This window comes from Balaenoptera acutorostrata, chromosome 1 (genome assembly GCF_949987535.1).
Source record: "Balaenoptera acutorostrata chromosome 1, mBalAcu1.1, whole genome shotgun sequence".
Lineage (NCBI taxonomy): Eukaryota > Metazoa > Chordata > Mammalia > Artiodactyla > Balaenopteridae > Balaenoptera > Balaenoptera acutorostrata.
In genome coordinates, this window is record NC_080064.1 from 133063649 (window position 1) to 133090108 (window position 26460).

General features: G+C 37.0%; 1 protein-coding gene and 1 non-coding gene across 4 annotated transcripts in view; one reads left to right on the plus strand and one right to left on the minus strand.

Annotated features, from left to right (window-relative positions):
- Nucleotides 1-16821, plus strand: part of SUCO (SUN domain containing ossification factor) — a 73880-nt gene extending 57059 nt beyond the window's left edge. For all 3 annotated transcript variants that reach the window (XM_007165332.3, XM_007165331.3, XM_007165333.3), the window contains 6 exons: nt 647-734; nt 3457-3561; nt 5127-5281; nt 5879-5970; nt 13617-13672; nt 14803-16821. In XM_007165332.3, coding sequence (XP_007165394.2) covers nt 647-734; nt 3457-3561; nt 5127-5281; nt 5879-5970; nt 13617-13672; nt 14803-15246 — 940 coding nt within the window. In that variant the 3' untranslated portion in view covers nt 15247-16821. The remainder of the gene's footprint in view (nt 1-646; nt 735-3456; nt 3562-5126; nt 5282-5878; nt 5971-13616; nt 13673-14802) is intronic.
- A 1439-nt stretch (nt 16822-18260) lies between these two features.
- Nucleotides 18261-18363, minus strand: LOC114237600 (U6 spliceosomal RNA). Its single transcript, XR_003623130.1, has one exon. It is a non-coding gene; the product is annotated as a U6 spliceosomal RNA (small nuclear RNA).
- Nucleotides 18364-26460: the final 8097 nt, after the last annotated feature.

A 26460-nucleotide genomic window follows, 5' to 3' on the forward strand; every position in this document is an offset into this window, starting at 1 on the left:
GCTTCAGTAGTTGTGGTGCGTGTGTTCTAGAGCGCAGGCCTCTAGGTAACCTTTTCATTAAGTTGATGGTTTCTTTTGCTTTGTAAGAAGTTTTTCAGTTTGATGTAGTCCCACTTGGTTTTTTTGCATTTATTGCCTTTGCTTTTGGTGTTAAATCCAAAAAACATTTCCAAGACTCATGTCAAGGAGCTTACCGCCTGTGTTTTCTTTTAGGAGTTCTGTTGTTTCAGGTTTTACGTTCAAGTCTTTAATACATTTTGAGTTAATTTTTGTGTATGGTATAAGATAGGGGTCCAGTTTCATTTTGTTGCATGTGGCTGTTCAGTTTTCCCAGCACCATTTATTGAAGTGACTGTCCTTTCCCCATTGTATATTCATGGGTCCTTTGTCATAAATTATTGACTATATATGCGACTAGTAAATCTTTTATAGCAGTGAGGAACATAGAATTGATTTTGAGGTAGCAAATACCTCAAGGGACCTCTTTATTTTACCTTTGTAAGTTTTCCTGTGTTGCACAGGGTTCAGTAAGAGTCATTTTCAGAAATATGGATTTATCTTACATATTGAAATCAGAAGTGTGTTTCCAGTAATAAGTTAATAAATAAGAAATTAAAACCAATTTAAATCAATTCTTACTCCATAGGTACCGAAAACAAATGGAAGAAATGCAAAAGGCTTTCAATAAGACAATAGTAAAACTTCAGAATACTTCAAGAATAGCAGAGGAGCAGGTCGGTCATCTTCATATCTTATTTACTTTTTATATAAATTTCCATTGAATTTTGTAAGATCTCTCTGGTAAGAAGGATAAGTAGTGTTGGTTCACTTTTTCCCTGATAGCTGATGATTAAGCTGTAATATGATGTTTTCTAGCTGTTAGCATCCGTATCTCCTCAAGAGAAAATTTTCTTGAGCATTATTTGTATTACATTTCAAGATCTGTATGTATCTGTATGTGTGTAGAAGTGCAGTGGACTTTTTGGCAACCTTGTTAAACTCTAAAATCATTTGTGGTTTTCTGTGTAGACAGTTTTATTGGTTGCAAATAAACAGCTCTATTTCTTTTTAATCCTTATACCTTTTTATTTCTTCTTTTTAACTCTTATCTCTTGCCTAGAGCTGTACAGTGATGCAATAGGACTGATAGTGGCCATTCCCCTGTCTTGTTGATTTTAAGGGATTGATTTCAGTATTGCAGCATTAAATGTGACGTTCATTAATAAGTTTTTATAGTGTGTTACCATCATGAAGAAATTTTATATTTAACTTTTTTAAAAGGTTATTTGGGACTAAGGGAAGGTGAGGTGAGGTGAGGTGAGGAGGCCTCAGGTTGCAGAGTTTAGTTGCATCTTACTCCCAGTTTGTGACACGTTATAATTGTGGTTCCACACAAAGGTTTTCCCCACCCCTCTTTTTTTTTTTTTTTTTTCTAAAATTGAGGTTTGAAAGTTGTTTACATATTCTTAGTATGAGTCCTTTATCAGAGGCAGGCTTTGCAAATATTTTCTCCCAATCCATTACTTGTTTTGTCATTCTCTTAAACATATCTTTTGAAGAGCCGAATTTAATTCATTGAAGCCCAATTTACCTGTTTTCTCTTTGCCTAACCCAAAGTCACAAAGATTGTTTTCCTGTTTTCTTTTAGAATTTGCATAGTTTTAGTTTTACATTTGGTTTATGATCCATTTTAATTTTTACATGTTACAGACTATGGATCAAAGTTCTTTTTTTGTGAGGGAGGGGATTGAGAAACATGAATATTCCTTTCTTCCAGCATCATTTGTGGAAAGGACTATCTTTTCTCCACTGGATTTCCCTTGCACTTTTGATGAAAATCAGTTCACCATATACATGTGGATTTGTTTCTGGAATTCTCTTCTGCTTTGTTCATCTATGTCTGCCTTTTTGCTTATACTGCACTGTTGTGATTACTGTAGCTTTATAGGAACTCTTGAAATCAGGTAGAGTGAATCCTCCAACTTTGCACTTGTCCAAAATTGTTTTGGCTAATCTGGATTTGACTAATACAGATTTTAGAATCAGCTTGTCAGTTGCTACCAAAAACAAACAAACAAACAAAACCTGTTTGGATCTTGATTGGGTTTGTGTTGAACTTATAGATCAGTTTGGAGAATTGACATGTTAATAGTATTAAGTCCTCTGACCCATGAACACAGTATTTATTTAGTTCTTCATTAACATTTTCCCTCTATATTTTCCCTTTATATTTAATATCTATGCTTTATGAAAGACTTGTTTAAGTACTTTTAAATAATCTTGTGTATCATTAACACTATTGGAAGTAAATCTTGATTAGAAGTGTTAACCAATTTAATAACTGTAATAACTTGTCCTTTAAAACTGTCTAGAATTTCTCAGTGTTTGTCAAAAGTGAGTCAAAAGAAACAGTTTAATGAATCACATTCAGCATTTTAAAAAGATGAAGTAGGATAGAAAGTACCACAGTGGATCACAGTGAGGGAAGTAAGTGAAACTTCTTGTTACAGTTTTATACATCCGCCTACTCACCCCCACATACACAGTGGAGACTTAAAGATTATTTAAATCTAAATTTCAAAAACTTAGGTTTAGAATAATAAATGGTTATGTAGCTATTTCGTAGAGGGTCCTAGAGTGTTAGATTTCCCTGACTTCTTTCTGCCCTCTTTTCCTTCTTCCTAAATTCACTAGTTAGTTGAAATTTTCAGTATAGTCTACCTAACGTAGGTTCATGACCATGAGTATATTGCATAAGTCTCTAAAATATGCATGCAAGTGATATTTTAAATAAAGACATGTCTGTTGATTATAAAAGTTTCTAAAATTCAGAGCTGGAAAGATGGGTGTTTTTGATGAATTTCTTTTCACTGGTTGACTAGAGGATCTGTTGTAGTTTTTTGACTGTGACATCCTAAGTTCCATCCTAATATGCTGTGAAATAGAACTTTTAAAACCTTCTTGGTATGAGCCTGCTTGATATCCAGAAACATTCTTCAAAAATTTTTCAACATGTCTTTGTATTGACTGCTTTGGTTTAAAAAAAAAAAAAGCACGCTTGACAAAGTGACTATTTTGCGTATAGCTGGTTATATACTGGTTTATACATATGGAGCCCATATTAACTTGAAAAGCAGTTTATTAGCATCTGTTAGACAATATTCTACATGGTAGCAGTGAATGGCAAAAGGTTTTTTGGTTTTTGGGTTTTTTTGGCTCGGGGCAGGGGAGGAAGGTTGAATAGTCTTAGATTCTTGAAGTGTTTTATGTCTTTTTTTAAAATTTCTGGTCCAAGTTTACAGTATTCATTCATTAAGAGCTTCCTATTAATATGTTCCCCCCCCCCGCCCTGAGGAATTTAACAGTTTTTCCAGATTTTTTATTTGAATTTATAATGTAGTTAAAGTACACATGAAACACAAAGGAAAATAATATTTATTTCCTCCTTTATTATAGGATCAGCGGCAAACTGAAGCCATCCAGTTGCTACAAGCACAACTGACCAACATGACACAGCTTGTTTCAAATTTATCAACAACAGTAGCAGAATTAAAACATGAGGTAATTGTTATTGATGGTATTGTAGGAAACAGTGTCATAAAGGCAGGCTTCATATCTAAGAACTTTAATCGAAGAAGACTGTCATTTATAAAGAACTTTTTCAGAACACCAGAATGTGGCATTTTAAAGTTTTGGAAATATATTAATTATCATACTCTTTTGGAAAACACAGCTTTCATAGTTTAGGTCTTAACCTAAATTACAGTTATAAAGCAATTCTGTTAGGCCTTTTGTAAACCACTGGTAGTTGCAATATATACTTCATTTTCAGTTCAAATAGGCTTATTAATTGCTTAATGAAACAATTTTTTCATTGATTTAAGCAGTATTTATTGAGCTACCAGTGAGTGTGAAGCATGAGCTGTCCAGTTCTAGGTTGAGGCATACAGCAGTGAAGAGTCCCTAGCCTCACAGGGCCCTCTCACCTGGGGGAGAGAGGGAATACGTACAGTAAATATATATGAAGGACAGTGGGGTAGAGAGTGAAACTTGTGTGTGTGGACTGGTGGTGCTTTAAGTGTTGCTGCTTTAGCTACGGTGATGTTGGAAGGCTTGCCTGAGGAGGTGGCATTAGAACTGAGTGCTCAAGAGGAGTTAGCGTCCACACAGAGCCTGGGGTCAGAACAAATCTGTTAGTAGCAGAAGTAGGGCAAAGGGCCTGTGACTAGAAACAGTGTAATGTGTCTGGGGTCAGAGAGAAAGCTGGTGTGGCTGGAGCAGAGTGAATGAGAGAAGGGTAAGAAATGAGTTTAGGAAATTGGCAGAGACCTGGTCATGTAGGCCTTTGTAGGCAATATAGAGTTTGAATTTTATTCTAATCACTGCAAGCCACTGGAAAGTATTCAGTAAAGAAGTAACATGGATCATCTCATTGAAAACACTTTGAGAAACTCCCTGTTTTTTGCTCTATAGAGAATTGCCTCTTAGAGACCAGCAAGAGTGGAAGTGGGGAGGAAATCAATTAAGGAGGCAATTGCAGTAGCCTGGGTGAGGTGATGTTGGCTTGGACTAGCATTTTAGAAGTGGAGAACATTGTGAAGTTGCTGAATTCAGGATATATTTTAGAGGTAGAAAGACAAGCCTTGCTGAAAGATTGGATGTGGGACGTGAGGAATTAAGGGTGATCCCCAGGCTTAAATCACTGGGCCATTGGTGGTTCAGTTTTGTAAGGTGGGAAAGATAGGTAAGAGCATGGTTTTTTTTTTTCTCACCAAGGAGAAGATAGTACAAATGAAAAAATGGAACATATGTGGCAAAATGTTAATGATTGGAGAACATGTTAATGATTGGTGAAAGGCATATTATGTTATATTCATTGTATTATACTATTTTTAAAACTTTTCCATAGGTTTGAAAATTTTTAAAGAATGGAACGGGGGAGAAGAAAAAGTAAAACATCGCCTTCGTAGTACATTTTCAAAGAGCATGCCCTGCATTTACAGTTTTGAAGCACTCTGAAAAAAAATGTTTAAAATGATTTGTCCTTTGAACTTTAGATCCCATTGTATTTTTTTCTAATATAGTTTTCAAATTATTATTATTATTAAGCCCTCTTCTCATCTCAGGTTTCAGATCGACAAAACTATCTTGTCATATCTTTGGTTCTCTGTGTTGTCTTGGGACTGATGCTTTGTATGCAGCGTTGTCGAAACACTTCTCAATTTGATGGAGATTATATTTCAAAACTTCCTAAAAGTAATCAGTATCCAAGCCCTAAAAGGTAAGGCAGCATTTATATTTCAGTTTTCCTCTTATTTTTATTTTTTATTTTTTGGCCACACTGTGCAGCATGTGGGATCTTACTTCCCCGACCAGGGATTGAACCCATGCCCCTTGCATTGGAAGCACGCTGTCTTAACCACTGGACTGCCAAGGAAGTCCAGTTCCTCTTATACCTTTGAGAAATTTGAGCAAATAAAGGATACTGAGATAATTTCTTTCCCCGTATGATTATCTTGAAACCAAAATGTTAAAAACATCATTGGAACTAGTGAGATGGTCCTATGCCTGGAAGGTTCTATAGACTCTAATAGAGAAAACACTGATAGTAAGTGCATAAAAACCCTTGAAATGGTTGTGAAAGATGCTTCAATGTGGAATTTAAAGGGGGAGGAGGAGAATAGGTATTCTAATACAACACCTTTTAGAGAATGATCCTTAAATTTTTTTTACATGTGTTATCAATAACTGGAGTGTTACTTTAGAGATTAGTCCTATGTGGCATGAACAGTTCTCTAACGTCTGTCTAGCCCCAACTACAGAGTAAATTACATGTATTTTACTCATTGTGCCCAATGTTGTTTTTTCTTAATGTTAGGTGTTTCTCTTCCTATGATGATATGAGTTTGAAAAGGAGAACGTCATTCCCACTCATCAGATCCAAGTCTCTACAATTAACTGGGAAAGAAGGTAGATTTTTGTGGATATGTAATACGTGTATAGAAACATGAATCTAGCTTCCTTCTAGCAGAAGCATAATGTCAATGTTGTGTTCGAGACCATCTGCAACAGAACAGTGGGTATAAGTAGGCTTTGTTTGTGCAGTGTCAAAGCCACTTTACCATTTCCATACTTTAAATCTATCTTTGTTCCTAAAAGCCCAGAGGGTGGGGCGGGGGGCTTAGTGAAATTAGCCATTGGTGGCCTTATTTGCACATGCTCCTGTTTAGAAGTATTTCTTTTTAGAAAGGGGTGTTTGAGAAAGTTCAGCAGATATGGAAAACCTGAATGTGCTCCCATAGTATCCTGTGCTTATCTGCCTTCTCTTCCTGTACAGGTAGGACCCCTTTTGTCTCTAGTTTAGGTCTGTGAGGCACTTTCTGAAAAATAAATCAGGTCTTTCTCCTTTTCATAGCCCAGGGTCTATAATAGTATTCCATTGTCTAACACTTAATGAATACTTAAATTTAAATGAATGGGTGTGTGCTGAGTGGTTGTTTTCCTGTATCAGTACTTTTTATAATTAGTACTGTAATTAGTGCTTATCTTCATAGCAATATTAAAATAGCCAAATTAATGATATATTTCAACTAGTGCTTTCTTAATAATCATTGGATTCTCTTTCTTTAGGATTTAGTAACTGAGCAGCATGTTTCAATTGATTCAATCATTTAAGCAATCATTCCTGAGATTCTCTGGTTTACTGTTATCACAAAACTTTACAGACTTAATCCGTTACATGTGTGTTTACTTACGACTAGTAAATTTCATCCGAGTTCCTGCCTTTTTCTTTCTCTTTCTTTCTTCTTTTGGCTGATGTATCTTTTTATAACTGAGTTTTTTAAATGAAGTATAACTTGTACAGGAAAGTGTACTTATCGTATGTGAAGCTTGGTGGATTTTCACAAACTGAACATACCTGTGTGACCAACACCCAGATTAAGAAGCAGAACATTATCCAGCACCCCAGAAACTTCCTGTGCTCTACACTGCCCATCCCCTCAGTACAGCCACTACATATTTTGATATTGTGAGATTCACCATGTCAGTGAGTATAGTTGTAGTTTGTTTACTCTTATTCCTGTATAGTATTCCATTATACAAACATACTATACATTATTCATTTACGTTGGATTATTTCAGTTTGAGGCTATTACATATCTTTTGGCGAACACATGAACACACATCTGTTGGGTATATACCTAGAAATGGGATTGCTCTATCATAAGATTGTGTATATTCCACCTTAGTAAATACTGCCACACAGTTTTGCAGAGTGTTGTATGAATTTGCCCTCCCGTCAGCTCTTTTTGAGAGTTCCATTTGTTCCATATCCCTATTAACATTTAGTATTGTTGGTCTTTTAGCCGTTGTGGTGGGTGTATGTACATTACTTATTTGAGCTGCGTTTGTGTGATTAGGAAATATGTTGAGATGTTTTTCCTTCTCAGCATTTCTAGTCTCATTTTAAGTTAGTTGAAATCCTATTTTACTATTTCTTTTCTCTATGTAACTCTTCAAAGCCAGATAGAATAGCCTTTTGTACCTGATAATAGAATTACTTCTGTTTTAAACAACTGTGTCATCTTGGTTCATCTTTACAGTTAAAACAGTTGAGTACAGTAGGCAGGAAGCTGGCTTTAATTCTGACTCCGCTGTTTGTTAATTCATTTATTTATTCTCCTGTTTGAATTAAATCTCTTCTTAAGGCATTTATTATAGCCTACTTTGATTTTAGCCATCCTGTACTTGCCTTATTTTTAATTCTAAGCTCAGTGAGAAGGGTCCATGTCTTATTTTGTTTCCTTACTGTAGTAAAAGACATGTAAAATTTACCATCTTGAAATTTAATTTGCTCTTAAAAATTTACTTTTTAAGTGTATAGTTCAGTAATGTTAAGTATATTCACAGTCATGTGAAACAGATCTCCAGAACTTTTCCATTTTGTAAATCTGAAACTCTATATCCATTAAACCAATCCCTTTTTTCCTCTCCTCCCAGCCCCTGGTAACCTTCGTTGTGTTTTCTGTTTCTGTGAATTTGAATATTTTAGATAAATAATATAAGATTCCTCTTACATGAGTTGTCTTTCTCTGACTGGCTTATTTCACTTAGCTTAGTGTCCTCAAGTTTCATCCATGTAGTAGCATGTGACAGGATTTTCTTCTTTTTTAAGACTGAATATCCTGTTGTACAGATATAATCATGTTTTGTTTATTCATCTGTTGATGGGCATTTGGGTTGCTTCTGCCTCTTGGCTATTGTGAAATAACGCTGCTGTGAACATGAGTGTGCAAATATATCTTTAAGACCTTGCTTTCAGTTCTTCTGGATATATAGTTGACCCTTGAACAGTGCTGGAGTTAGGGGCACTGAGTCTCTGTGCAGTTGAAAATCCATGTATAATTTATAGTTGGCCCTCCATATCTGTGGTTCCTCCGTATCTGAGGTTCTGGATCCGCAGATTCAGCCAACCACATGTTGTGTAGTACTGTAGTATTTACTGTTGAAAAAAATCCATGTTTAAGTTGACTCATGCAGTTCAAATCCATGTTTTTCAAGGGTCAACTATGTACTCAAATGGGATTGCTGGATCATATGGTAGTTCTTTTTTTGAAGAAACTTTACAGTGTTTGTCATAGTGGTTGCACCATTTTACAGTTCCACCAACAGTGCACAGTGGTTCCAGATTTCTCCACATCCTCACCAGTACCTGTTTTCTATTTTGATAGTAGCCATCCTAATGGATGTGAGGTGATATCTCATTTTGCTTTTGATTTGTGTTTCTCTGATGATTAGTGATGTTGAGCATCTTTTCATGTGCTTGTTGGCCATCTGTAAATCATCTTTGAAGAAATGTCTATTCAAGTCCTTTGCTCATTTTTAAATCAGGTTATTTTTTATTGTTTAATTGTAAGAGTTCTATATATTCTGGATATCAATCCCTTATCAGATATATGATTTGCAGCTATATTCTCCCATTTTGTAGGTTGAGTTTTCACTCTGTTGATTGTGTCCTTTGATGGACAAAAATTTTTTAAGTTTGATGTAGTCCCATTTGTCTATTTTTGCTTTTGTTGCTTGTACTTTAAATGTCACATCCAAGAAATCACTGCCAAGGCCAATGTCATGAAGTTTTCCTTCTGTGTTTTCTTCTAGGAATTTTATAGTTTTAGGTTTTATGTTTAGGTTCTTAATCCATTGTCAGTTAATTTTTGTATATGATGTAAGATAAGGGTTCAACTTCATTCTTTTGCATGTGGATATCCAGTTTTCCCAGCACTATTTGTTGAAGAGACTGTTCATTCCCCATTGAGTGGTCTTGCCACCCTTGTTGAAGATTATTTGACCATTTGTGAGAGGATTTATTTCTGGGCTTTTTTTTTATTCCATTGGTCTGTATGCCTCTTTATACCAGTACCACACTGTTTTGATTACTGTAGCTTTGTGACGTGTTTTGAAATCAGGCAGTGTGAGTCCTCTATTTTTATTTTTTAAAAATTGTTTTGCATATTTAAGATCACTTGGGATTTGATATGAATTTTAGGATGCATTTCAGCAAAAGAATGCTATTAGGATTTTGATAGGGATTATGCTTAATCTATAGATCGTTTTGGTAGTATGGACATCTTGACAATATGAAGTCTTCCAGTCATGAACGTGAGATGTCTTTACATTTTTTTGTACCTTCTTTAATTTCTTTCATCAGTGTTTTGTAGTTTATACTTTGATTTGCGTCTCTCACTTTTGTTGACCAGCCAGGTGGACCAAAATTGTTTTGATTTTTGTAAGACATTTTTATTATAAAATAAGTGAAATACAAAAAAGTGCACAAAACTGAAATGCACAACATGCAAAGTAATTATAAAGTGAACACCTGTGTAACTAACACCCAGATCAAGAAATAGAACAAGGCCAGCACTTTTGGTATTGCTCCTGTAGAGGTAGCTGTCTTGACTTTTGAAATAGTCATATTCTTCATTTTCTTAATAGTTTTACCATTAGTGTTTGGATTCCTCAACAGTATAATTTGATTTTTGCCTGGTTTTGAGCTTTTGATAAATGGAATCATACCATATATATTCTTTTTTGTCTTCTTTCTTTCAGCTTTCTATTTGTAAGGTTCATATACATGATTATACTTCATTTTCAATATTGTATAGTATTTCAGTAACTGACTAAATCACAATGTAGTTATCCATTCTACTGTGTTGTTTACAGTTTGGGGCTATTACAGATGATGCTGCTGTAAACATTCCCTTTGTTTGTATACCGGCACATAGTTGCATGAGTTTCTCTAGGAATATTACCTAGATGTAAAATTGCTGGGTTGTAGGGTATGCTTACCTACAAGTTATAAGATAATGGCAAACTTTTCCAAAGCGGTCATATCAGTTTATCCTTCCACCAGTACCATGAGAATTCCCATTATTCTATGTTTTTACCAGCACGCACTTAGAATTGTCAAATTTTAAAGTGTTTAACCTCATTGCAATTGTAATTTGCATTACCTGATTACTAGTGGGGTTGAGCATGTTTACTTATGCCTTTTATTCATTTGACGTTCCTGGGCATTAAAGGTTTTTGCCTGTTCTTTTACTGAGTTGTTTCTCTCTTTCGTACTGGTTTATAGTTATTTTTAAGATTTGGATTCTAATTATTGGTTGGTTAAATGTTGCAGATATCTTATTTCATGCAGGTATCTATTTCACTCTTGAGACAACCTATTTTACATGGAGTCTTTTTTTTTTAATATTTATTTACTTCTGGCTGCATTGGGTCTTAGTTGTGGCATGTGGGATCTTTTGTGGCTGCGCATAGGCTTTGTCTAGTTGCAGCAAGCAGGGGCTGCTCTTCGTTGTGCCGTGTGGGCTTCTCATTGCGGTGGCTTCTCGTTGCAGAGCACGGGCTCTAGGCACGCGGGCTTCAGTAGTTGCAGCATGCGGGCTCAGTAGTTGTGGCTCACGGGGTTAGTTGCTCCGCGGCCTGTGGGATCTTCCCGGACCAGGGATCAAACCCGTGTCCCCTGCATTGGCAGGAGGATTCTTAACCACTGCGCCACCAGGGAAGTCCCACAAGTCCCCTTTCAAATCACACTATACTACTTTTACAGGTAATATGAATATTTTATAATAACAAAATATTCCTAATTCCTCCCTTCAATCCCTTATATCATTTCTGTCATTCTTTTTACTTCTATATAAGCATGTATAGTTACATAAGCATACTCAAATACGTTGTTGCTATTATTGTTTTGAACAAGTTGTTACGTTATGGATTAAGAATAAGAAAAGTTTTTATCTTACCTTCACTTACTCGTTCTCTGATACTCTTCCTTTTTTTATGCAGATCGGAGTTTCTGACCTGTATTATTTTCCTTTCTGAAGAACTACTTTTAACATTTCTTGCAAAAGCAGGTCTATTGGCAACAATTCCTCAATTTTAGCTTGTATCTTTGATTTTTTGAAGTTTGTATATGAAATGCCTGGGTGTAGTAATTTTGGCACTTGTCCTTCTTGGTATTCTGAGTTTCCTGGATCTGTGGTTGCTGTCAGACATTAATTTGGGGAAATTCTGTCATTATTACTTACAATATTGCTTCTGTTCCATTCTCCCACTCTTGTCTTTCTGTATTCTCGTTACTCGTATGTTACACCTTTTGTAGTTGTCCCGCAGTTTTTCGGTATTCTGTTCATTTTTTTTAAATTCGTTTTTCTCTTTACTTTTTAGTTTTGAAAATTTCTATTGTCATATCCTCAGCCTCAGTTATTCTTTGCTCAGCTGTGTTCAGTCTACTAATGAACCCATCAGAGGCATTCTTCATTTCTGTTACTGTGTTTGATCTCTAGCATTTCTTTTTTTTTTAATTTTTTTTATTTTTTTATTTTTTTAAACATCTTTATTGAAGTATAATTGCCTTACAATAGTGTGTTAGCTTCTGCTTTATAACAAAGTGAATCAGTTATACATATACAATATGTTCCCATTTCTCTTCCCTCTTAGCATTTCTTTTTAATTCCTTTTTAGAATTTTTCTGCTTACATTTTCCACCTGTTCTTGCATGTTGTCTACTTTTTTCCACTTAAGTCCTTAGTATATTAATCATGGTTTTTAAAAATTCCTGGTCTAATAATTTCAGCATTCCTTCCATATCTAACTCTGGTTCTAATGCACGTTTAGTCTTTTCAAACTGTGTTTGCCCCGTTTTAAATGCCTTGTAATTTTTTGTTGAAAGGGGACTATAATGTACAGGTGGTCCCCAACTTATGATGGTTTGACTTAATTTTTCAACTTCACGACAGACTTAATTTTTCAACTTCATGACGTGTGAAAGCAATATGCATTCAGTTAAAATTGTACTTTGAATTTTGACCTTTCCCAGGCTAGTAATATGTAGTATGATTCTCTCTCATGATGCTGGGCAGTGGCAGCAAGCTCTCAGGACAAAAATGACTTTTGTGTTCCACTTGACTGTCTGGGTTCCTACTTTTCCTTCAATTGTGGCCTGGGATTACTTACTTAGTCTTGACAGCCCTTCAGTGCTGTTAGTGATTTTTTTTAAAATTCATACTTAATTGCTTGAGGTTGATCTGAAAACCATTAACAACCATTCCTAGAAGTAGACATCATGTTTTTTAAAAAAGCAATTTGAATGAGATTAGTAATCTGATAGAAATGACTATTTAAAGGAATCTTGGATACTTTTATGTATTTGGTGACTTTCTCAACAAATTTCTAAGACAATGAAAAAATTATAATTCGTTGAATCATGTTGTTAGTAAATTTCCGGTACATGAACTTTTATAGTGAGTTTGCTACTTATAAACTTCTGCCTGCATCAGCCTATAAATCATTTACTTTTAGTGGATTGAATAGGACTGAAGTCTCAGAGCGCCTCTTTTATATACGTGTTTATCTTGTCAGGGTGGGGGTGGCATAGAGCTGTCGTGAATGTGCTAAAGTAATGAAATCTCAGCAACCTAAGACTAGTATTTCTAATTTACTCACCATGCCAGAGTGTTTATTCATTATTGCTTGATCGCTGATATTGCATATTCAAGCTATTTTAAGATTTTGGAGTTCATAGTTTTGATCACAATAAATCATAGTTTTGATCACAGTAAATCATAGTAATAAACAATTAGAAAAAACTTCTTGTATGTTCTTTTAACTGGCTTTCATACACAGTCACAACTGCTTGTTGCACATAGTTAACCCATATTTGCAACACAGTATAGAGTTTAGTCTTCTGGAAAAATATTCACATGATCTGTAGGTTTGGTATTAGCTTACCTGGAATGTGATTTTTCTCACCACGTAAGAGGGTAGAGCTGGCCCAAACAAGGATCCTTACTGTGTTGGCTGATAGCTGATAGCCAACACACAGTAAGTTAAAAACTTAAGTTATTTGATGATGATCAATCAAGCCCAAAATAAGAATGGTGCCCTCTCCTAACTTATTGCTTTTGGCTTACTAATTTCAAGTGCATAAATATATGATATAAATATAAATTCATTGGTTCTGTTAAGAAAATAATCATAAAGGGATAATATATTTATAGTATTTAATCATAGTATAATCTACATTTTACGTCTGCTTTTTTTCTTACTTACAGTAGACCCAAATGATCTGTACATTGTAGAACCCCTCAAGTTCTCTCCAGAAAAAAAGGTAATGTTTTGTTTCCTTTTAAGTATATTGGTGTGTTATGTGGGTGTAGATGAAGAAATAGGTTGAAAGTTTTAATATAACCTTTAAGTGGTCCTTAAACTTACTGTTTATTTTCAATCATGATGATAATGATGTAAATGTTTACAGGGGTCAGCAAACTATGACCCATAGGCTATATATGGCCTGTGGCCTGTTTTATACGGGCCTGAAGCCATTTTTAAAGGGTTGTAAAATAAAAAAGAATATGCAAGAGAGAATGTGACCTGAAAAGCCTAAAATATTTACTACCTGGCTTCTACAGAAAAAACTTGCTGACCCCTGGCTGCTTGCCTGACATGCAGTGATAATAAAGAATGACTCAGTGTGTGCGCTATTCCTGTAATCCTCACATCACCCTGAAGACGATACTCTCCCCAGTTTTTAAGTGAGAAAACTGAAACTCAGAGTTTGTATCTTCTTTAAATGACTCATTAAATAGGTGCCAAAAATCAGACTGTACTTAGGCTTTTTTGGTTACAAAGTGTGTGCTTTTTCCATTTTGCCTCTTAAAGTAAGTTGTACTCATTTTGATTAGAGGTAATTGTCTCTAGGTGAAAGAACTTGGCCATTAGAACTTACTACCTTGTAACTTGGCCCAAAAGGTAGTATGTGGCGAAGTTAGGATTGAAATAGCCTAGGATTCAATCCTAACTTCACCACATACTACCTTGTAACTTGGGCAGGGAATCTTGTTTTTCTCATTTCTCAAGGTTCATCTGTGAACCTTGGTTTTCTCATTTGGTAACCAGGGACAGAATATTGATACTCACCTTTCAGGGTTAGCAAGTAAGATACACATGAAAGCAACTAGAATGATGCCTGGCACATAATAGGCATTCAGATTTTAGTTATCGCCCCCTAATCTATATTCAGAGGTGGCAGATAAGTAAAGAGTTTGATTGAGTAGTATTTACAAAATGAAAAGGTAATTATGGTATCTGTACAGAACATAACAGTATGTTTTGCTATTTATAATACTCTTTTACTTTCTGCCAGGAGATGGCACTTTACTCCAGTAGCTCAGCTCTCTGAATTTGGTTAGGTAACTATTGGAGGTCTAATTCCTACCCTTTCTTTTCCTTGTGTTATAGAAGAAACGCTGCAAGTACAAAACTGAAAAAATTGAGACCATAAAGCCAGCACATCCATTGCACCCTATAGCCAATGGCGACATAAAAGGAAGAAAGCCTTTTACGAACCAGAGAGATTTTTCTAATATGGGAGAAGTTTATCACTCTTCTTATAAGGGTCCTCCGTCTGAAGGAAGCTCAGAAACTTCATCACAGTCAGAAGAGTCTTATTTTTGTGGCATTTCAGCTTGCACAAGTCTGTGCAATGGACAGTCCCAAAAGACAAAAACTGAGAAGAGGGCTTTGAAACGAAGGCGGTCTAAAGTCCAAGACCAAGGAAAATTGATAAAAACTCTCATACAGACTAAGTCAGGATCATTGCCAAGCCTGCATGACATAATCAAAGGAAACAAAGAGATCACCGTGGGAACACTTGGTGTTACAGCAGTCTCGGGACATATTTAAAATTAATCAACTTTTCATACTGGAGACTTTTGTTGTTCTTTGAAGAACGGTCTGTGGTATTTGAAGGGTTTGGGGAAGGGAGAAGATATTAATGGGAAAAGTATTCAGAAATTATTATTTCTGCCTTTTTAAAAAGTAGGTGGGATTGTGTCAATCTTGGTTAATGAGCTGCAGTTTTACGAGGCTGATCACTTCCTACAAGGACAATGTAGACATTTTATAAAGATTTTTTTCACAGATTAATTACTGGGACAAAAGTAATTCGGAAGCCCAGTTCCTTGGGTGGGATAGGAATGAAAGCCTAAACCTCTTCCTTTAGCTTTGTTCCTATTTCTTGCACCTTCCCATATTTATGTGCCTTTTGTCTATTTATAATGCCACTGGAAGAGGAGGGAGAACTTTTCCTGTCATTTGATTTCTTTTATAACTTTGTTAGTTTTTTGAAGCTGCAAACACTACAAGGCTTTAATGTGATCTGCGCCTGGAGTTCAGTAAAGATCAGTAAAGACAGTGTAAAGATCCTAAAGACTTGGCCAACTAGACCTCTGTTTAGCAAACTCACTTGAAACAGACACTTGATGGAATTTTTACGTCTGTTCTTTTAGGTAAGTGGTGATGCTTTTGATGTTATTTTCATTTAACTTACTCACACTAGTTTTCTTTGGTTACCAATTCAATGAGAAGGGGAAGAAAAAAAAACCCGACAGGATCTTTTCTTGCAAATGATTAGTATTTGCAAATAATTGTTTTATAAACTCACCCTTTAAACTCATTTAGCCACTTTTAAGGGTTTTCCTTAGCTACATTACATTTTAAACATTCACAATAAGCACTAGTCCTCCCAACTTTCAGATCACTGTTTTCTCTTACAAATGGAAAATTCAAAGGTTTGTCAAATGAGTCCAGGTCTCATAATCACTGCCTATGTATGTATGCACAGAACCAGCTCGTGAGTTTGTCAAGCCTTGTCTAATTGGTCAAGTCTAAAGGGATTATTATTCCTTGATGTTTGCTTTGTATTGGCTACAAATGTGCAGAGATATACATGTGTGACGTCAATGTGTTTGTCTTTTTTCTTTAAAAATAATTGGCAGTGACTGTATTTGAATCAAATGATTTCTAAGTATGTGTTTGTACAGTAATGAGTGAAAGTGGAAAGTTTCTTTTTGAAAGGGAGAGAATTGACCGTTTTGTGTTGTAAGATTTAAGTTATTGAGCACTTTTAGTAATAACTGTTTTTAAACTTGTCTAATACCTTTCTGGGGGTATTGGTTGTAATGTGACTTATTTAAAGCCTCTTTTGTTTAAGTTGCTGCTTTAGGTTAACAGTATGTTTTAGATGATTTAAAATTTTTTCCAGTCTGTACAATTAGCCATTCAGAGCAAGAGGGCCTGATTGTATAGAAACCCATTGAAAAGAGGTCCAGATGAGAGCAGAGGTGGAGCAGGAAGTTACCCCGTCTGTGTGCAGCATCCACGGCTGTGGAAAGAAGACTTTCAATATGTAACTACGGAGCTCTAGTGCCATTAGAAACTGTGAATTTCCAAATAAATCTGAACACGTGTCTTTATTAATTACTGGCTCTTCTGTTCTTTGAAGGAGAACTTTTACAAACTTGTTACTCTGGACACAGATTTGTTTTTGCCACTTTTAACATTAAATACAGCAGCATCCTGTGAAATAACTGATCACATTTCAGCCAACTACAAACTGATTGAACTTTGACAGAAACATTTTGTTCCCTATACAGTCAGAATTTCACCATTTCAAACACTGAAATGAGAATTTTGAATATTTAATAGACTATGTTTATGTGCTTTTCTCTTATTAGGTGCCATCTTTAAGACTACTAATCGTTAATTTTTTCCATATATAAACATAGCATAACATTTTACAATTTGGGGTTTATTTTTCCTCTCTGAGATTATACTTACATGAGGGGGAAAAAAAATGAAAATTCTTGCCAATAATAGATTTGTGCCTGGTGAGAAGCAAAGCTATACATATGCGTGTGTGTGTGTGTGTGTGTGTGTGTGTGTGTGTGTGTGTATGTATATATATATATTTGTAATAGGCTTTCAATGTTCCTTGGTAGTCAACTTTATTTCTTCTAATATTAAGTAAAGCATTAAAACAGTAAGAAATAAGAAGAAACGAAGGGATCTGTAAGAGCAAGAACACAAAGTAAAGCAGTTCTTTTAATTGGATTTTTAAAAATAGAGTTATATAATTTGAGGAATGAAATTGTTTTATAAGGTAAGGTTTACACAGAAAGACAGCTCTTCTCTATTCTCTGCCACTACACGTCCCCCACTCCCCAGCCTTCCCCCCATCAAGGGTTTCTTGCTCCCCAGCAGCAACCATTTTCAACTCTGTATCTCCAGTTACTGTGCTTATTTTGCCACTTACTGATTTGCCAGTTTTTGACGTGTCACCAGTGTGAATATATAAACTTGTCGGCATGAATATGAAGTAGATATAAACTTATATTTGTTAACCTGGTTGAACAAATTTAAGATCACAGTATAATAAGCAACATGTCTATTTAGAAATATGTTTTAACTCTCTATTTCATAGAACAAAGTTACTTAAAAACCTCATGCTTTTCCCCAACTTTTTAACTTGAGAAATTTCAAATCCATAGAAAAGGTGAATTCCCATGCACCGTTACCCAGGTTCAACAGTTAGCATTTGTAGTTTTCTTTTTATACATACATACACATGTATTAAACACATTTTTTGGGTGAGCCGTTTGAAAGTTAAAAGATATCATGCCCCCTTAACCCCTAAGTACTTACGCATGTGTTTTCTAAGAATAAGAACATTCACCTACATGACCATAATACTAGTATCACACCTGAGAAAGTCAGTAATTCCCTAATATCTAATACACACTCCATGATCAGATTTCTCCACAGGTCCACATGCATACTCTTTCCTTCCTTTTCCTTTCCTTCTTTCTTTACCAAGGGCCAGTCAAGTTTCATTTGGTTTCATTGTCTAGTTTCTTTTAAAATGTACAGATTGCTTTATGACTTTGCATGTCTTCCTTGTGTAAGGGCCATACTTATTTTCTCTGAGTCATTCCAGTTTTAGTGTCTGGGCTACCAAAGTGGTTATTAAGAGCTTTTCTAGTGATGTATCAACACCGTCACTATAAATTTTATCCCAACCCACAAGTGTTCATTTATACGACATGAAGACATTAAAAAAAAAAAATCCTATTAGAACATGTATTATACTCCAGTGCACTATACCCCACTTAGTCTACTACTTCCAAAATTAATCTTTAGAATATTTGTTTACAGCAGTTCATCACTTGCATTTGTAAGGTCATACACCCTAGACTACCAACTTTGCATTCCATTTTTTTGACAAATCAGATATTGAAAACCCAAACAAATACCTTCTGTTATAAAACTTGTAAAATAAGTCTTTTTGAGCAAACAGAAGCATTTGTGATTTTTAAGTTTATAAGGGATAAAAACCAAGTTTTACACCCAGAATGGTTTAAAATAGTTCCCCATGTAGGTGGTGTACTACCCCACTTAAGAGCAGGTGTCTAAATCAGACTGCCTAGTTTCATATTTGTTCTCTATCTCTTGAGTTTGGCATTAGACAAAAATCACAATCAGTCATAATCTCATTAAGCATCAGATTTCTCACCTGTAAATATGTGTAACAGCACCTATTTCAGATAATTGTTCTGAGGATCAGTCATGCTTATACATGTAAAACTATCATGTGCCTAGCACGTAGTACACACAATGTTAGCTATTAATGTTTTGATGCTCAGAGTGAGATCTCATCCCTTTGTCTCTGAGCCTCAACCAGCAGGTGTAAGACTGTCATCTCCAGCCTCAGTCTACAACCACCATCCATTAGCAGAGTCAGCAGGGAGCTTTGAGCCGGATGTGCTCTGCGTAAGATTCCACCCTCAGTGCTTCCATCGCAGGCGTCAGTAAGTCACTCCAGAGCTCTGCAGGGCCCCTGGAAAGACCTTGCTACCCCTTGTTATAAGGCCTTGCCACAATTTTATGCCTCAAAACCATTAAGGCAAATTTCATATGCCTTTGATTCTTATTAATTTTATCACCACAAGAAACCCCATATGGCTCTTCACATCCTTCTTTCTGGACCCATATTCCTTCACCAACACCTAAAAACACTTCCCCTGTGCCCTCTGGAACTCAGAAATCAGTCATCAGTAAAATTTCCTAAATCTTTAACGTCTTTCAACCTTCTCTTCAGCTCCTTATTCTAATTGAAACTACTTTCCTTGAATCCTTTCCAGGAGGTCACTTTTTTTCTTCCTGACTGCCTCAAACCACTCGACCTAGAGGTAGAATAGATGGTCTCCTTAATCTTCAAGTGCCTAAAACGCCTCACTTTTTATCTTATATTGACAAACTCTAGCATCTACTCTATCCTTGTTGCAAGTGAACCCCTGTTTTCTCTCACTCTCATCTTCATTCATGGGGTCACTGTCATTCTAATACTGCTTCTGTCATAATCCTTGATTTCAATGTCTACATTATTTTTTCTAGTTTCTCACTTCTTTGCCTTCTTGCCCCTAAGATCTTGTTCTCCAGCCTGTATCAGCCACTTACTCCCCTGATTAAACCCTAGTGTTTGCCACTGTCAATATCCATAATCCTTAATACCAATTTCAAGCACCCAACTCTGACCACCACCTCCTATTTTTCTAGCTAATGCCCCCTCACACCCAAACTCTAACAATTCTTTGATTTCACTGAATCCTACAGTCCATTGGTCATACTGATAAGGACAGAGTAAAGGGACAAAGTAGGTGATTAAATAGATAATCCCACTAAGGGAACATAAGTAAAGAAAAAAGTATGGGAGACCCCTGTGAGTTAATGATCACTCAAGAAAGCAGGTTTGCCTAACCACAAAACCAAGCAGGCTTCCTTAAAAACAAAACCATGCAACAGTCATGAGACATGCCCTAAAACAATAAAACAATGATGGCTTTCTTAAGCTCCCTTTACACCCTGGTCTTTCTTGTCCCACTCCCAAATCACTTTTCTTTCACTCAAAAGAAAGTTCTCTTTCCTATAGGGGAGGGGAAAAAAATGACACTCTCAAAATATTTTCAAAGGAAGCTTATTCTTCATTAGGGCAAAGGCAATGCTTCCTATCTTTATCCTTGACTTCCAAGAATGGCTGAAAGATGGACTTCCCTTTTACCATTTCAACTCAACACCCTTAAAAGTCAACAGCAATGGAAGAGGAATCAAGATGGTGGGGCAGTAGGATGTGGAGCTTACCTCCTCCCACAGATACAGCAAAAATACATCTACAAGTGGAACGATTCACACACAACATCTACTGAATGCTGGCAGAAGACCTCAGACTTCCAAAAGGGCAAGAAAACCTCCATGTAACCGGGTAGGACAAAAGAAAAAAAAAAAAAAAAGAAGGAATTGGGACAGGACCTGCACCCCAGGGAGGGAGATGTGAAGGAGGAAAGGTTCCCCCATCCTGGGAAATCCCCTCAATGGTGGGGAGATCAGCCTGGATGGAGGGGGCGCCTTAGAGCCTTGGAGGAGAGTGCAGCAACCAGTTTGTGGAAGGACCTGCACAGATGGTCAGTACCTCTGCCCTGTGCTCCCCAGCCTGGGATGCTTGTCTGCTGGTGTGGGCGGGGCTGGGTGCTGAAGCTCGAGCTTCAGATGTCAGACCCAGGGATAGGACCAGGGTTAGCTGCATGGAGACAGCCTGAAAAGGTTGGAGAGTGACAACTGAGTGTGCACTCAGAAGAGGCCTGGGCCTGCCAGAGAGGCAAAACACCACTGTTGGGGGGCACCTGAGAAGACGGGCAGGACCACCATAGGTGCTTCTGTTCCTACCTGTGGGCTCTCAGGCAACAAGACACCACTTACACGCGTTCTGGGGGCAGGTGCAAGCTGCTGCCACCATCATGGGCTCCAGAGAGAGACACGGGCCACTGCCACAGCTAGGGGACCTGCAAGCAGGTGCCACTTGCTGTCCTGGCGGGGGGGGGGGTGTTGCACAGCCCGCCACCACCACTGTGAGGCCCGCGGGTGGGTGCCAATTGCTGCCCCCACCATATGAGGAGCACGCACAGGCCATGAGCAGGCACCAATTGCTGTTCCTACTGTCCTGCAAGTAGGTGGGTTGTTGCTGCCGCTAAGAGACACAAGAGCAGGCGCCATCTGCTGCCCCTACTGTCCTGGGACTGCATGGGCCACTGCTGCCACTGGGAGACCCGGGAGCGGGTGCCAATCAATGCCCCCGCCATACCAGGAGTGTGCACAGGCCACCGTGCCTGCACACCTCATATCAAGAGGATAAGAGCCAGCACACACTGTGGAAAGAGGCAACAATCATCCAAATTAAAAGCAGCCCCTCGATTCCAGACGAGATGGCAGGGGTAGAAGGATGTGAACTCACCTCCTCTCACGAAAACACCAAATTCACAACTAACAACTTAATAACCATTGACAAAAAGGACTGGAACCCACCAAAAAAGATACTTCACATCCAAAGACAAAGAAGAAGCCACAACAAGATGGTAGGAGGGGCACTTTCATGATATAAGACAGATTCCATACCCGCCAGCTGGGCAACCCACAAACTGGAAAATAATTATATTGCAGAGGTTCTCCCACAGGAGTGAGTTCTGAGCCCCATGTCAGGCTCCCCAGCCTGAGGGTCTGGCCATAGTAGGAGGAGCCCCCAAAGCATTTGGCTTTGAAGGCCACTGGGGCTTGAGTGCAGGAGCTCCACAGGACTGGGAGAAACAGAGATTCCACTTTTGGAGGGTGCACACAAGATTTTATGTGCACTGGGACCCAGCACAAAACAGTGACTCCATAGGAGCTTGGGCTAGACCTACCTGTGGGTCTTGGAGGGTATGCTGGTGAGGCATGGGTCAGCTGTGGCTCACTGAGGGCAAGGACACTGGTGGTGGAAATCCCAAGGAATATTAATCGGCATGAGATTTCCTGGAGGTCTCCATTTTGGCACTGAGACCTGACCCCACCCAACAGCCTGCAGGCTCAAGTGCTGGGATGACTATAGGCCAAACAAACAGCAGGGGGGAACACAGCCCCACCCATCCACTGACAGGCACCTAAACTTGTACTGAGCTCACAGCCACCTCTAAATACACCCTTTGACATGGCCCTGCCCACCAGAGGGACAAAACCCAGCACCACCCACCAGTGGGCAGGCACCAGTCCTTCCCACCAGGAATCCTGCACAAGCCTCTGGACCAACCTCACCCACCAGCAGACAGACACCAGAAGCAAGAGGAAATACAATCCTGCAGCCTGCAGAAAGGAGACCACAAACAGAAAATCAGACAAAGTGAGATGGCAGAGAAATATGTTCCAGACAAAGAAACAAGATAAAACCCCAGAAGAACAACTAAGTGAAGTGGAGATAGGCAATCTACCTGAAAAAGAATTCAGAGTAATGATAGTAAAGATATCCAGTATCTCGGAAAAAGAATGGAGGCACAGACTGAGAAGATACAAGAAATGTATAACAAAGATCTAGGAGATTTAAAGAAATTTAAACAAATTACAAGGGAATCCCCATAACGTTATCAGCTGAATTTTCAGCAGAAACTCTGCAGAGCAGAAAGGAGTGGCACGCTATATTTAAAGTGATGAAAGGGAAAAACCTAAAACCAAGAATACTCTACCCAGCAAGGCTCTCATTCAGATTTGACAGAGAAATCAAAAGCTTTACAGAAAAGCAAAAGCTAAGAGAATTCAGCACCACCAAACCAGCTTTACAACAAATGCTAAAGGAACTTCTCTAGGAGGAAAAGAAAGGGCTACAACTAGAAACAAGAAAATTACAAATGAAAAAGCTCACCAGTAAAGGCAAACAAAGTAAAGATATGAAGTCATCCCCACACAGATATGATATCGAAACCAGCGATCATGAGAAGAGAGTACAAATGCAGGATATTGGAAATACATTTGAAATTAAGAGACAAGCAACTTAAAACTATCTTGTATCTATACAGACTGCTATATCAAAACTTCATGGGAACTGCAAACCAAAAATCTACAATAGATACACACACAAAAAAGAAAAACCCATCCAAACACAACACTAGAGATAGTCATCAAATCAAGAGAGTAAGGGAAGAAAAAAGACCTACAAAATCACGTCCAAAACAATTAACAAAATGGCAATAAGAACATACATATTGATAATTACCTTAAATGTAAATGGATTAAGTGCTCCAACCAAAACACATAGAATGGCTGAATGGATACAAAAACAAGACCCATATATTTACTGTCTACAAGAGACCCACTTCAGATCTTAGGGACACATACGGACTGAAAGTGAGGGGATGGAAAAAATGTGTTCCATGAAAATGGAAATCAAAAGAAATCTGGAGTAGCAATACTCATATGTTTACTCATAAAGTAAACAATATTTATTTTTTTTAAAGTAAAGACTGTTACAAGAGAAAAAGAATAATGATTAAGGGATCAATCCAAGAAGAAGATATAACAAATGTAAATATATATGCACCCAACATAGGAGCACTTCAACGTAAGGCAAATGCTAACAGCCATAAAAGGAGAAAATTGATAGTAACACAATAATAGTGGGGGATTTAACACCCCATTTTCATCAATAGACAGGTCATCCAGACAGAAAAATCAATAAGGAAACACAGGCCTTAAATGACACATAAGACCAGATGGGCTTAATTGATATTTATAGAACATTCCACCTGAAAGCAGCAGAATATGCATTCTTCGCAAGTGCACATGGAATATTCTCCAGAATAGGTCACATCTGGGCTACAAATCAAGCCTCAGTAAATGTAAGAAAATTGAAACCATATCAACTATCTTTTCTGACAACACTGAGATTAGAAATCAATCAGAAGAAAAAAAAATGTAAAAACCACAGATACATGGAGGCTAAACAATATGTTACTAAACAAGCAATGGATCACTGAAGAAATCAAAGAGGAAATCACAAAATACCTAGAGACAAATGGCAATGAAAACACAACAAACCAAAACCTATGGGATGCAGCAAAAGCATTTCTAAGAGGGAAGATTATAGCAGTACAATCTTACCTCAGGAAACAAGAAAAATTTCAAATAAACAACCTAAACTTACACCTAAACCAACTAGAGAAATAAGAACAAACAAAACCCAAAGTTAGTTAAGGAAAGAAATCATAAAGATCAGAGCAGAAATGAATGAAAAAGAGACATAGCAAAGATCAATGAAACTAAAAGCTGGTTCTTTGAAAAGATAAACAAAATTGATAAACCTTTAGCCAGACTCATCAAGAAAAAACAGGAGAGAGCTCAAATCAATAAAATTAGAAATGAAAAAGAAGTTACAACTGACACCACAGAAATACAAAGTATCATAAGAGACTTTTACAAACAACTATATGCCAATAAAATGGACAACCTAGAAGAAATGGACAAATTCTTAGAAAGGTACAACTTTCCAAGACTGAACCAGGAAGAAATAGAAAACATGAACAGACCAATCACAAATACTGAAATTAAAACTGATTAAAAAACTTCCAACAAACCAAAGTCCAGGACCAGATGGCTTCACAGGCAAATTCTATCATACATTTAGAGAACACCTATCCATTTGGAACTCCTCCAAAAAATTGCACAGGAAGGAACACTCCCATTCTATGAGGCCACCAATACCCTGATATCAAAACAAAACAAATATACCACAAAAAAAGAGAATTACAGGCCAATATCTCTGACGAACATAGAGGCAAACATCTTCAAATAATGCCAGCAAACCGACTCCAACAATTTGGTGAAAGGATCATACACCACACTCAACTGGGATTTTTCCCAGTGATGTAAGGATTCTTCAGTATCTGCAAATCAATAAGCGTGATATACCACATTAACAAATTGAAGAATAAAAACCATACGATCATGTCAATTGAGGCAGAAAAAGCTTTTGACAAAATTCAGCATCCATTTATAATAAAAAGTCTCTGGAAAGTGGGCATAGAGGGAATCTAACTCTACATAATAAAAGGCCATATATGACAAACCCATAGCTAACATCATTCTCAATGTTGAAAAGCTGAATGCATTTTCTCTAAGATCAGGAATGAGACAAGGATGTCCACTCTCACCACTTTTATTCATAGTTTTGGAAGTCCTAGCCATGGAAATTGACAAGAAATAAAAGGAAACCAAATTGGGAAAGAAGAAGTAACACTTTCACTGTTTGCAAATGACATGATACTATACAGAGTAAATCCTAAAGACACTACCAAAAAACTACTAGCGCTCAATGAATTTGGTAAAGTTGCAGGATACAAAATTAATACACAGAAATCTCTTGCATTCCTATACATTAACAAGAAAAGATCAGAAAGAGAAATTAAGGAAACAATCCTATTTACCATCACATCAAAAAGAATAAAATACCTAGGAATAAACCTACCTAAGGAGGCAAAAAACCTGTACTTCTGAAACTATAAGACATTGATGAAAGGAATTGAAGGTGACAGAAACAGATGGAAAGATATACCATATTCTTGGATTGGAAGACTCAATATTGTCAAAATGACTATACTACCCAAGGCAATCCATAGATACAATGTTATCCCTATCAAATTACCAATAGCATTTTTCACAGAACTAGAATAAAATTTTAAAATTTGCATGGGAACACAAAAGACCACAAATAGCCAAAACAATCTTAAGCAGAACAGAGTTGGAGGAATCACTCTGACTTCAGGCTATACTACAAAGCTACAGTCATGAGAACAGTATGGTACTGGCACAAAAACAGACACATAGGTTAATGGAATAGGATAGAAAGCCCAGAAATAACCCCCTGCACTTATGGTCAATCTATTACAAAGCAAGCAAGAATATACAGTGGAGAAAAGACAGTCCCTTCAATAAGTGGTGCTGGGAAAACTGGACAGCTACATATAAAAGAATGAATTTAGAATGTTGTCTAACACCATACACAAAACTAAACTCAAAATGGATTGAAGACCTAAATGTAAGACCAGATACTATAAAACTTCTAGAGGAAAACATAGGCAGAACACTCTGACATAAATCACAGCAATATATTTTGATCCGTCTCCTAGGGTAATGGAAACAAATACAAAAAAACTAATGGGACCTAATTACACTTAAGATCTTTTGCATAGCAAAGGAAACCATAAACAA